At 32.0% G+C, this 13388-nt stretch overlaps 2 protein-coding genes across 6 annotated transcripts; both read left to right on the forward strand.

The window, feature by feature from the left end:
- The first annotated feature begins 2335 nt into the window (after nucleotides 1–2335).
- On the forward strand, nucleotides 2336–6151 carry LOC101511282 (putative FBD-associated F-box protein At5g22720). 5 transcript variants are annotated; one of them, XM_004510330.4, is made up of 4 exons: nucleotides 2336–2482; nucleotides 3299–4545; nucleotides 4836–5021; nucleotides 5879–6151. In XM_004510330.4, the coding sequence occupies exons 2-3, from the start codon at nucleotides 3445–3447 to the stop codon at nucleotides 5016–5018; spliced, it is 1284 nt and encodes a 427-aa protein (XP_004510387.1). In that variant the 5' UTR covers nucleotides 2336–2482; nucleotides 3299–3444; the 3' UTR covers nucleotides 5019–5021; nucleotides 5879–6151. The 5 variants fall into 5 exon arrangements, 3 of the variants coding, with proteins under 3 accessions (XP_004510387.1, XP_004510388.1, XP_004510386.1); XM_004510331.4 differs by lacking the exon at nucleotides 2336–2482 and adding an exon at nucleotides 2518–2579; XM_004510329.4 differs by lacking the exon at nucleotides 2336–2482 and adding an exon at nucleotides 2594–2801.
- A 1754-nt stretch (nucleotides 6152–7905) lies between these two features.
- LOC101510973 (putative hydrolase C777.06c) lies at nucleotides 7906–12476 on the forward strand. The gene is made up of 12 exons (XM_004510328.4): nucleotides 7906–8116; nucleotides 8352–8479; nucleotides 8674–8786; nucleotides 9430–9471; nucleotides 10023–10078; nucleotides 10209–10285; nucleotides 11228–11347; nucleotides 11511–11587; nucleotides 11684–11747; nucleotides 11876–11926; nucleotides 11997–12045; nucleotides 12249–12476. The coding sequence occupies exons 1-12, from the start codon at nucleotides 7993–7995 to the stop codon at nucleotides 12365–12367; spliced, it is 1020 nt and encodes a 339-aa protein (XP_004510385.1). The 5' UTR covers nucleotides 7906–7992; the 3' UTR covers nucleotides 12368–12476.
- Nucleotides 12477–13388: the final 912 nt, after the last annotated feature.

Here is a 13388-nt window from a genome sequence, read left to right on the forward strand (position 1 = left end):
AGATTACTAAGAGTTCTGAACTAACCCATATTGATCCATTTGGTCCTAATGATTATGCTTCTAGTGATTATAATGTTGAGAATTGCGGGACAAATACTAATACTCCACATGATGACATCCCTCTTGCCCCCCCGGTTGTTCAACCACCTCATGCGATTGTTGATCCTCCTTGTTACCCCTCTCGTCAACGTAAGTCTACTCAGTTACCTGATTTTGTCTATTCCACTTACTCAACTTCGTTTGTTTCTTTCTTAACATCTATTCACAGTTTGTCTGAGCCCTCGTCCTATAAAGAGGTTGTTCTTGATCCTCTTTGGACGCAGGCTATGGCATAAGAACTTTCTGCATTGCACAAAACCAATACTTGGGAATTAGTACCTCTTCCTCCTGGAGAACGTGCTATTGGGTCTCGTTGGGTACACAAGATCAAAACTAAGTCTGATGGGTCAGCTGAGCGCTACAAAGCACATCTTGTTGCTAAGGGTTTCTCTCAACAATATGGTATGAATTAGTACCTCTTATTGCAGTTGCATCTATTCGTCAATGACATATTTCTCAAATGGATGTCAAAAATGCTTTTTTAAATGGTGAGCTTCATGAAGAAGTCTATATGGTCCCTCCGCAAGGAGTTTCTCATAATCAAGGGGAAGTATGTAAGTTAAAAAAGGCTCTATATGGTCTTAAACAGGTTCCTCGAGCTTGGTTTGAGAAATTCTCTACTGTGATCACTTCTCTTGGTTTTCGCTCTAGTGAACATGATTCTGCATTGTTTATAAGGTCCACCACTTATGGTCACATTATACTTTCTCTATATATTGATGATATGATTACTACAGGTGATGATGTTAGTGGAATCAATGAGTTGAAATTGCAGTTAGCCAAACAATTTGAGATGAAGGACTTGGGAACTCTTTGCTATTTCTTGGGGATTGAAGTTGCCTACTCTCCTAGAGGCTACCTTTTTTCTCAATCCAAGTACATTGCCAACATTCTTGATCAGACTCGTCTTTTTGATACTAGAGCAGCAGATACTCATCTTGAGTTGAATGTGAAATATGCTCCCTCGAATGGTGTTCCTTTACCAGATTCCACTTTGTATCGTACTTTGGTTGGCAGCTTAGTGTATCTTACGATTACCAGACCTGACATTGCTTATGTTGTTCATGTTGTTAGTCAGTTTGTTGTTTCTCCCACTACAGTACATTGGGCAGCAGTTATTCGGATTCTTCGTTATCTTCGAGGAACTCAATTTCAAAGTCTTCTCTTTCCATCCTCATCCTCATTAGAGTTACGAGCTTATTTTGATGCTGATTGGGCTAGTGACACCACATATTGTAAATCCACCAGAGGGTTCTGTATCTTTCTTGGAGACTCTCTTATTTCTTGGAAAAGTAAGAAACAAGACATTGTCTCTCGCTCCTCTACAGAAGCTGAGTATCGTGCTATGGCATCCACTACCGCTGAAATAATTTGGTTGCGTTGGCTTTTGTCTGATATGAGTATCTCTCTTTCTGAGCCAACTCTGATGCACTGCGATAAGAAGATTGCTATTCAAATTGCTCACAACTCGGTCTTTCATGAATGCACCAAACACATTGAGATTGATTGTCATTTTACCCGTCATCATCTTCAGCATGGAACTATTACTCTACCGTCTGTTTCTTATTCTTTACAGATTGCTGACTTGTTTACCAAGATGCATTCCATTAAACGTTTCCGTTTTTTAGTTGACAAACTGTCGATGCTCCATGTTAATGCATCGTGAGTTTGAGGGGAGATGTTAGATAATATTATTATATATTAGTAGTAAGGGTATTTTAGACAATTCTATTCTTTTATATATATACTCATTGTAACCCTATTAACTTTAGTTTTGGTTCATTCTATGTTATGAAATCCTATAGTGGTTGTTTCTCTTCTTCCTCTTTTCATTATTAATATCTCTGACATAGTTGAACTCATACCACTAATAGGGTTTAGGGATGTGTTATGAACAATTGCATTAAGTCATTAAGAAAGGTAGGAGATTTGATCAATGTCACTTTTTTTTTTATAAATTAATTAACCATATACTTTTATCTTATTTTATATTTATAACAATTAAATTTATTAAATACTTTAAACTATTGTAATATATTATATAAGTACGTGTAATTCAGTTAACAAATGTTGTTATTATTAAAATAAATATCTTCATTTGAATTATAAAGAAAAATGTAAATAAATCTATAAATTATTTTAACCATGATACTTTGTTTCCCCAATCCACGTAAAAACATTATTATTATTATTATAAAAAAGAATAATGAATTAATTAAGAATTGTAAACTTTGGCAGAAAGAGAGTCTTATACTCCTCTTTTTACAGATTTCCATTTCCACGCCTACAAAGTAACTACAAAAATGCTAAGAAAACAAAATCAGTCTCCACAAATCTCTCCTTGTCAACGCGCGTGCTCATCAATCACCATCTTCCAACTCAGGTTCCAATTTCTCTTCCTTTTTCAACAACCCATTACTTTTTTTTATATTGTTTTTTGTTCGCCTGTGTCTTTCTCTGACTTTTTCAACCATCCAATAGTAAAGTTCTCTTCTTTATTCATTGTTCTTCGTAATTTCATTTATTGCCTTTGCTTCTTTTCTTTCTTTTGCATTCATTTTAGAGTCAAGGTTCATACTTTAGTTTCTTTGTTTCAATTTTATGAGGTTTCTGTTTCTTTCTGAATTCTGAGGATTGAATTGGATTGAAGAAGTTTTCAAGCTTAGCATTTTTTACAAGAGATGAATTGTGGGTCATTTAGGGTAGGTTCATTGTTTGAGCCTCAAATTATTTACTGTCATGTATCAATTACCACTCAATTGCTTATTTTCAATTTGATATTATCTACTTTCTGTTGTTAAATGTTCACTTGAAAATTCTTTATGGTGTGTGTTTTTAGGATAAGGATATGTTTTTTTTTTTTTTTATATACATTGATATACTCCCTCTGGTTCTTTTTATAAGGAACACTTGAGTGTAAGTTTAGGTCTTAATTATAGGAAACATTGACTCATTTTTAAGTTTAGTAAGTGCTAAGTTTCTTTTATCTACTTGTTTATTGTCATTTCCATGCAAGTGAATGTATTAGTCTTGAATGAATTAAATTATGTAATATGGTTGTTTCGGAATAAGTTAAAACTTCTATTAATCTTAGTGATTTAAATGCTTTTCATTTGTCCTAGTCAATTAGTCGTTTGTTTCTTATAAATAGGATAGGAGATAGTACTTCAAATTTATCTATTTTTGTTTGTGTTGTCAGATTGTTGTACATGGAGGAGTACTGCTGCTGAACAAATCAGCTTATCAATTGATAGTTTCTAGTTCCTATTTTGGAGAGTAATAGTTTGAGGGGAATGTGATTGAGAGCTTCAACTCGACTGATTTGGTAATTGCCGTGAAGGCGGAATGCAGGAAACTAATTTTCTGGAATTTATTCCTGTCATAAAGAGGTCTAAAGAGACAAGTTTGGCGACTCAAAATGTGTATAATTGTGTAGCGGCAGGACACCGGGACAGGCTTGGTGACATGCCCGATAGCCTTATTCATCATATTTTGTCGTATATGGAAACAAGAGATGCAGTTCGAACTTGTGCTCTATCGAAAAGGTGGAGGTATGTTTGGACTTCAGTTCCCTTCCTTCACTTTAGTAGCAGATCATTCACGCGGTTGGTTGATTTCAAGAAGTTTGTGTTGTGGGTTCTATCCCATCGCGATAATTCCAATGTAAAAGTTCTTATTTACAATCGCTTTGGGGTAGATTATGCGACAGATCAGTATCTGTTGTATAAGGTTATTGAATATGCAGCATCTCACGGTGTCGAAGAGATCAGAATTAATCTTCGGGCAAAAACCACGGGATGTCCACCGATTGCAATTCCTTTGCCTCTTTTTACTTGCCAATCCTTGAAAAAGCTCGAGTTAAAACAATGCCATCCTACAAATGTCTTGTCTCTACTCAGGTTCAAATCATTGGACATGTTGCATCTGGATCATTTTCCAATGTTTCCTACCGCAGCCGACTTTTCAAATCCTTTTGCAAGTTTGGCAGAGCTTTTCGGTTTTACAACATTGACAACTTTACATTTAAATGACTTCACCCTATGTTTTACGGGAATGGAGCGTCTTGATCCGTTTGCTAATTGTGTCAATTTGAAGAATTTGCACTTAAGTGAAATGTGCTTTAAGTCGGATTTGAGCCCTAAGGATTTCGTGATATCAGCTCCTCAACTATGTAACTTGAGTCTAGTGTTCAATCGCTTTAGATGTAAGATTTTAGTTGCTTCGCCACAGCTTCTCAATTTCACTTACTTGTACACTACACCTTCTGCATTCTTTGAGTTTAGTCTTCCTTCTTTGGATGGCTTCGCCATTGATATTCATGAATTAGCTGGCCGAATGGAAAATTACCTGTGGAAGCCAAAGGAGAAGAATTTTTATGGTTTGGTCAATATGTTACGGGAACATCAGAAAGCTGAAGCTGTTAAACTATCCTTCGGTACAGTTGCGGTATAGAGAAAATCCTCTTAACATGTTTATATGTCTGTGCATAAGAACGGACAATGTTTGTGTGGGATCTGGATTGCGTGCAATTGCAATTCCGCGCAGTTTCACACAGTATAGGATCTCGTCTGTGAATATGAGACTGGACAACTCAATTTACACAATAACAAACCCAGCTGTTCCTTTCGGATTAGACGGTTGAGATCAGTAACTGTGTGAAGCAGTTATCGCACCAAATCCAAATCCGTTTGTAAGGTTGGCCAAATTTTGATTTTTTTTAAAAAATTCAATTTCAGGTTTCTTGTGGGGCTGCAGAATTAATAAAGCCAGAATGTTTGTGTTATAGTAGATGGAAGTCATTGAGCTTTGAAGTGGGATCAACATATAAAATCTTTATCGACAACCTTGACCATTTAACTGCATATTTCCGCAACTGTTCTCAGCGTCAGGATGCAGATTTTGAGATTGTGAATATTTAGAAGGTATGCATTAGATGATTTATTAATCCTCTCTTTATTACTATAAGTATGAATTTTTGGATTTTTTTAATTCTGATTATATAATGTATTTTTGTGTCATAACTGATCACACATCATTTTAAAATGACAGATTGGTCCAGTGATTGATTAAAATTTCTAATTAGTACATTGACCATTTTGTTGTCAAGTTTCTACTAAATGTTATATTTACTTTGCTTATATCCTTTTTTCGTGAGTTTGACTTTATAATTTCAAGGACGGAATTCAGATCACATATGAGGCAGAGGCAATAGTAAAATATTTCTTAGTGTCACTTTTATTAATAATAATAATTTATCTTTCTCAATTGTTTAATAAAAAAAATGTACTTTTTTTTTTTTTTTTGTGACATGAGAATTTTACAGTTACCCAATTGGCTTCAAAGTTCAAACTCGAGGTTGAGTTTGAAATTTTTTCAAAAATACTTCATTGGAAAGAAGATTAATATTACGTTTAAGGCTTATCCATTGTTTTACAGATCATTAAACATTTGTATAGTACTTTTAGTTTATGTGTGCCTGTGATTAATACATTATTGAATGTCTGAGGATGTAAATAATTAGAGAAAAGGAGATATACACTATCAATGTAAAATAGTTTTATACTGACATCCAATTATATTCATGTATTCTGCCACATCACCATACTTGACCTCTATTTATACCTGTTTTGAATGAGTCAACATTAATAATGAGACTATTGATTCTACTTTTAGCATTTATTTTGGGGTGTTTGGTTACAGATTTCAACTTTAAGATCTTTATGGATCTGTTAGCCTGATTTGAATTTAAAAATTCCTGGTTTTGTATTTGATTTTGAAGGAGACTTTGCACAGGAGGTTTGACATATGCATTGCTGAGGTGGAAGTTGACCCAACATTTGGATCCTTATGATATAAACAAGGATTATTATTGCTTGTATGGTTTGAGTGGGAAAGGATTCAGATGTATTGTCTTATGTGGATAGTTGTAGTAATAAAACAAGCTTATAATGAAATAGAAATTGAAATACATTACACAAATTTGTATGTTGACAGTCATTTAGTGGGGGTCCTTAGTTTAAAAGGAAAATTGAATATGGATTTTTTTTGGGTTCATTTTCTCTTTTTTTTTTCTTTTAATTCCCCAAATAGCAAAAATTACAAATAGATAAATAAAATTTTACCCAAAAATCGAATCATAGAAAAAATAGGATATTAGATTGCTATTTTTCATTTCTATAAGAAACTAAGCAAGTATATGAAATTTTTAAAAATAAAAATATCTCCATAAATCGTCATGAAATACGAAGTAATCAGAAATAATTTTACTTTGACCATATTTTTATTTTTTTTATTTTTATATAATATAACTTTATATGATAAATGATAATGACAATCTTGAACCAACATCTATTAGAGATTTTTGATAAAATAATTATTGGTTAAATGGAAAGATGCGATTGAACCAAAATTAATCTTGTTTTGTAAGACGATTTTTTTTTTGGCTTGTAGTCTATGTAATTAAAGATCAGAAACTAATTAGATATGAATGTGTTTTGTACAAAAATAAAATGAGAATCATAAAATACATGCATATAAAGTTTAGCTCGTTGTTCAAGACCATTGGTAAAATCATACTAATAACTTTGAAGAGATGTATTCTCTTGAAGTGATCCTAAATACATTTCATATTTGATTGAATTTAATTACACATGAAAGACTTGATCTATATTTGAACAAAATGTTAAAATATATTTGTATGATTTCTTTGATAATGATAATTATAAAGGATGTTGTTGAGACATATAATTCAAACTCTCGAAGAGATTCTCGAACTAAATTGAATAAGTTTTTTTTGTACTTAAATAATTTGGATGCAAGTTGTATAATATTTTTAAAATTAAAGGTATGCTATTCCATTATTTGTCTAAGTATTTTTAATAAAAAGATTTGGAAGTGAATTTGTTCTAATTTCTCTTTACGTTGATGATACAAATATTATTAGAATTTCTTAAGAGCTTTTGAAATTTGTTTGTTTAAAGAAAAAAAGTTTGAGATGAAATATGTACTATAAATGGTACATATTTGTTCGATATTAAACTTTGAGGATTTGATAAATAATTTTTTTTTTAAAGCATGAAATTTATATAACGCAAAAGTGATTTTATTTGGACAAAACTCAATTATTATTTTGCTAATTGTACATGTTTGGATATATTATTTATTGTCGATCTATTAACAATAACAATATGTACTTTTTCACTCCACAAAAACATCAAAACAAAATAAAAAAATATATTTCATTTCTTAGAGATCTAATAAATATGAGCTTGTCATACATATGTAAAACTTATAGCACTAGATGAAGCAAGTTGAGAATGTATTTTGTTGAGGTGTATGATTCAAAACATACAAAAGACTTGTGGTTTGTCTTTTTAAATGAACAAATGCAACAATATGTTATGAAAATGTGCATTGCTCAATAAAAAAAAAAGTCTTGTTAAGCTTTCAAAAAGTTTAAAACACAACTTTCAATATATTCTTAATAGACTTTTTCATTTTTAGTACTTTCAACAAGTGTCCTTATTTTTAATAAAAAGTCAATTAAATAAATACAATTAAAAACTCATACACAATTCGAGAGATTTTAAATTTAAATTTGAGGCATGTTAAATCGAATAATATTATTTGTTACTTGAACTAGATATATACTATGAATGTAAACATTAAAGTACAATTATTCTATATAATATTGACATTGGTCAGAAAGTTAATCCGATTTAGTGGATTTAAATAAATATGAGTGGTCCAATGTGATGCTAGTGGAAAATATTTCACAGTATTGGAAGATACAAATAAAAGTGAGAAAGTTATTACAAAATGACACATTAGAGGGTTAAGAAAGTTTATGCGATCGAGAAAAGAACACAAGACACCAAACAGTGAATTGAACCAATGGTGGTTACCTCTATTCGTCTTCTTCCTTCTTCCCTCACTTCATTCATTCAACATCGCTCTCCACATTCATGGCGTTTCCGTCCCTCTTCCATCTCATTTCCACTCTCTCCCATCCACTCCAGTAACTAACTAACTAACTAACTAACCACCACTTCCTTTTCCCTCTCTCTCTTTCATTTCATCTTTCTCAATCATTACCATTTCCTACTATCGCTTTCAAATTTCATTTTTATTTCATTCAAACCTAATCTACCACATGCTGTTGGATTTTCAATAATGTTCGAACCACTAATGATGAATTAATTTGTTAATTTGTTAATTCCTTATTATGAAATTAGTTTAATCTTGTTTTGCAGTTTCTGCTAATGGAGTTGGCGTGGGAGAATTACCTGTTGATCAAAGTGAAGTTATATTTATAGGGACTGGAACTAGTGAAGGGATTCCGCGTGTTAGCTGTTTGACTAATCCTTTAAATAAATGTCCGGTACAATAATCAACTCTAGTATTTTATCTTATCATAAACTTGTAATTTCAGCATGATATTTAATTTGTAGGGTTTATATCTACCAAGAACTAACACAAACACGCCTTCGATATGAATTGTCGATGCTTCATGGGTTTATATTGAAGAATGTTTGTTAAGAGAGTTATTTTTGTCTTTTTTTATGCTTATTATAGGTCTGTTTGAAAGCTGCCAAACCGGGTGATAAGAATAGGAGACTTAACACAAGTATACTCATTCGCCACCTGAACCCCACAGGAACACACAATATACTTATAGATGCTGGAAAGTATGTTTCAACTTTCAAATTTCAATGTGTTATATGTATTGTAATTATGATAGATTATGGATTAGAATGAGCATTTTCTTCCTTATATTTTGATTTCAGTCTAAGTATGTGATTTCTTAATGTTTTATGTTTGCCCCAAATGAGAGTTTTTATTCTGTGTGAACTAATCAAAACTCTAATGGAACGTTATAGATAGTAGCCATTGTGGTCTTCCTTCAATGTTTTGCTAGTATAATTCATTATTAATGTTATATATGTGCTGAAGAAGCCTGAATTTGATCCATTAAGAAGTGAAGGATTTCTTTCACTGTTTGTGGTTGCAGTTTACGCATTAGGAAAACGTTCAACTAGTTAAGTACTGAGATCGTAGCATCTACATGGATCTATGCATCTTGGTTGTCATTATAGAATTGTGAGTGTCAATAGGCTTTTTTTCTTATTTCTCTTGAAGATATTGTATGGGTGGATTCTATTTAAGTCTGAGTTGCCTAGTCATGATATGATGTATACTGTGTTAGGAAATAGTCATGTATGAAGTATGTCTATATTGTTTTTAAAACTGAGAGATTGGATTCAAGGAAAACACAATTTATCTCATGTGATTGCTTCATTTGGGTGCTGATAAAAAACTTTGTTGTTGCAGATTTTTCTATCACAGTGCTCTCCAGTGGTTCCCTGAATTTGGGTTAGTTTACCTGTCCAATTGTTTTGCTGTTGTTATTTGAGACAGCTTCTCCTATTTTCTTTATTGCTTTTAGGAGAAGTACTTTACAACATTAATAAGGCTTAGGAACTGTAAGTAGAATGGAACATTTGAGCAGGACATTGCAAAATAGAAGAGATGCGCCTGCACAAACTATGTGAGGTATATGCACATAAAAAAGTATCCGGTATGGGTACTTCACCATTTTAGAAGTACCCATTTTAGTGGGACCAGAGTGTTGTCCAGTGGCTTAAATGGGAGTCTGTGAAAGTATACGAGTTAAATTTGTGCATGATTTATAATTGAGATTATCAAATATCTGGAATGCATTTTCGTACTGAACAATTTAAGACTGAAGAATCTCATTAGACTTGTACATTGGCACTCCTTTGTGGTTTTAAATACTTTTATTCTTGAAGATCTCTTGACTATCGAGCGTGGTTTTTTGTAGTAGATGGTATTCTTGGTGGTTTCCTTGTATTTTTCGACTTTACTTTTTTTAATCTCTCTTTAACTGGTTGTATTTATGTCAGGATAAGAACAATTGATGCAGTTGTTATTACTCATTCTCATGCTGATGCAATTGGAGGTCTCCGACATTAATACTTTCTAACACTCTTTGAATAATTAATAACAGTATGACAAATTCAATTCTTGCCTGAAGTAATAAGGAATCTAATTAGTCATATAGACTAAGTCTGCTTCTCTCTTCTCGCCAGGTCTTGATGATCTTAGAGATTGGACTAACAATGTTCAGCCTTCTATTCCAATATATGTAGCCAACCGAGATTTTGAGGTCCTTTCCCCCGTGCTTTCCTTCTGAAACTACAGCTTTCAATTTTACCTTCTGTGTGGTGTGATGTTGTCTATATGTTTAGGATACATTGTTATTATTAAGATCAATTGTGGAAGGGATTCCCATACATAAGCACCATATTAAAGAAATTAATGTTTTTCATCAGAACTTGTGATACTATTGGAATTGTATGTTGCATTTGTGTCAGCTTGTTTAAATCTTAAGTAATCAATTCATAGAGCTACTAATAAATGGTGTTCATGCCTTATCTGGGATTACCCAAGGAAGGTGTGCAGCTGACATTATTGATGTACGTATTTATATAATATGCTAGCTACTTAGCACCACTTAATATCTGCATCTGCTTCAACATTTACAGTACCGAAATTCATTATGCATTTGAAAATATGTGAGTTGTAGTTAAAAGTTGAGAAGGATCAATTCTTTCTTTTGGTATTGTCTGAACACCAGAGAATTGTTTAATAGAAATTCTTGTAGAAATTCAAATAAAACTTATCAGAGAGGGAAGTTATCCATCTTGGGTTACGGTTATGCCTGTCTCTTAATAATCCTCTCCACATTTAAGATCATTTTCATTATTTAGATTACTACCATAGGAAAATGAAGAAACGTTTTAGGTGAAATCTTTTCCTTCTCAAATATTATAACTCGAGGATAGAGTATAATAAGCTTGATTTCTTGTGGCTTAATTGTCATCTGTTTTTTTTTTTTTTTTTTTTTTTTTTTTTTTATGCCTTTTTTGCCATATGGATTTGAAGTTCCTCTTAATAGCACTTGTAGCTTTACCCTGGAAGGAAAAAAATATTGAAAGCTTGTGGCCTTGTTAGGATCAGCTGATTCACGAACCACTTTTTACTTAAATGAACAACTGTTGAGATATGTTTTACTTGAACTTGCTCATGTGTTCATCACTGACTGCAGGTGATGAAGAAGACCCACTATTATTTAGTAGATACAAGCGTAGTCTTACCTGGTGCTGCAGTCTCAGCTTTGCAATTCACTCAAATATCTGAAGAACCATTTTTTGTACATGGATTGAAGGTCAGTATTATTAAATGTTACAAATATAATAGAATGAAATCAGGGATTTTGGCACTTTTTCCTATTCACTCACTTCATATTCTCATCTATTGCACAATCAATTAATTTATGATCATGAAGTTCTTGTGCATGGGGCTTGGTCTAATTTCTTTTTCTACTTCAGTTTACCCCACTACCAGTGTGGCATGGCCAAGGTTATCGGTCCCTTGGTTTCCGTTTTGGTAATATATGTTACATAAGGTGATGTTTCTCACTTAGTGGAAAAGTTTTTTTATTATAATTCAGTCCAGCTTTTTTATCAATATAGGTGAGTTGATCTTGTGTCTAATTTTGCAGTGATGTCAGTGAAATTCCTGAAGAAACTTATCCACTTTTGAAGGACTGTGAACTTCTAATCATGGTGACTCAGCTCACCCTCTTATCTTTTCTATCTTGCCATAAACTTGTATCATTTTCACATGAAAAACCAAGAAATATAGTGTACTATTCCTCTTTATCTCATAAGGTGTATGATTCAACTTTCTGCAGGATGCTTTGAGGCCTGATCGCTCTTCAGCCACACATTTTGGACTTCCAAGGGTAATAATTCCTTTCACATTTGTTGTTTTTTTCTTGGAGAAATGAAGTTTATTCTGATCATCCTTTTCAGGCCTTAGATGAAGTGCGGAAAATTCAACCCAAAAGGACACTTTTTACTGGTACGTTCGGCTTCAACTTCCTTGCCAGCATAATCTTCCTCTACTAAAGTTTATTGATAAAATATTTAGGAATTATAATAAAATCTCTCCTTAAGATCATAGGTAGTGACTAAAACATAATTGGGTAGTCACTATTACATTTTCCATCAATGGAAATGTTTCAAAGGATTAATATTTGATGTCTCTTTATTTGCAACTTGAAGGGATGATGCATCTGATGGACCATGAAGAAGTGAATGGCTACCTTACAAAATTATTGGAGTCTGAGGGCATTGATGCACAACTGAGCTATGATGGGCTTCGTGTACCGGTCAGACTCTAACTACAGTTTCACTCACAAGAGGAAATTATTTTTTTCTCTCAAAGAGAAGTTATTAATTATTATTAAAATAAGCATTCAAATGAATGTCATTACCAGGTTTTTGACAGTACATCCATTTTGCAGTCTCCTGTTGCTATTCTGCCTTCTTCCCTAACACTATTTTTATTTCTTTGCCTCTCTTAACAATTAGAATTTAGAAATAAATTTCAGTAATATTTAGGTCTAAAGAAAATTTTAAAGTTAAGGACGAATAGTTCAAGAGAACATGAGTTCGAATTTTGGCGGAAACAATTCTTAGACAGATTTTACGTATCTTCTGATCGAACTCTGAATTATTAGAGCTTATTTTCTCCAACAATCAGAGGGTTAAAAAAAAAATTAAATTGAGGTCTTAAAAACCAATTATAATAGTACCTCCAATTTTATATATAAGATAAAGTTGAGTCTACAAATGTTCATGAATTTGATTCAAATTTTAGATCAAATACATTAATTTTTATTGACTAAAATATTTCTTATATATAGGATTAAGGGTAGTAATATATGATAAGGTTTTTTCGAAAATGAAAGTAAGTATTTTGTGATTGTAAATAATATAAAAATATTTAAGAGTTTAAATATTTAAAAAGTGAAATATGTATAAATAATATTGGTGAGACTTAAATTATGCAAAATTAAATAAAAAAATTATGTTAATTAAGATACAAAACTATTTGGATTATTAATTTATTAATTTGATATGACATCTCCAAATATACATTCAAGAACTGTTTTTTGTAAAAAAAAAAAAAAACACAATAAAATTATGCTTCAATAACTATAAAGTTATAATTTTGAAAATTTTGGATATTGATTAATGTCATCCACATAATTTGACGAATCAGAAACTAATCTAACCTCCATTATTAAAAATACTCTAATTTTTTTAAGATTTTATTTAATTAATGACAAAGACAAAAAAAAATTATTATAAAGTAAACTAAGTGCTAAACAAAATCAATCACTATAAATTATATAATTG

The sequence above is a fragment of the Cicer arietinum genome, chromosome 7 (assembly GCF_000331145.2).
Source record: "Cicer arietinum cultivar CDC Frontier isolate Library 1 chromosome 7, Cicar.CDCFrontier_v2.0, whole genome shotgun sequence".
NCBI lineage: Eukaryota > Viridiplantae > Streptophyta > Magnoliopsida > Fabales > Fabaceae > Cicer > Cicer arietinum.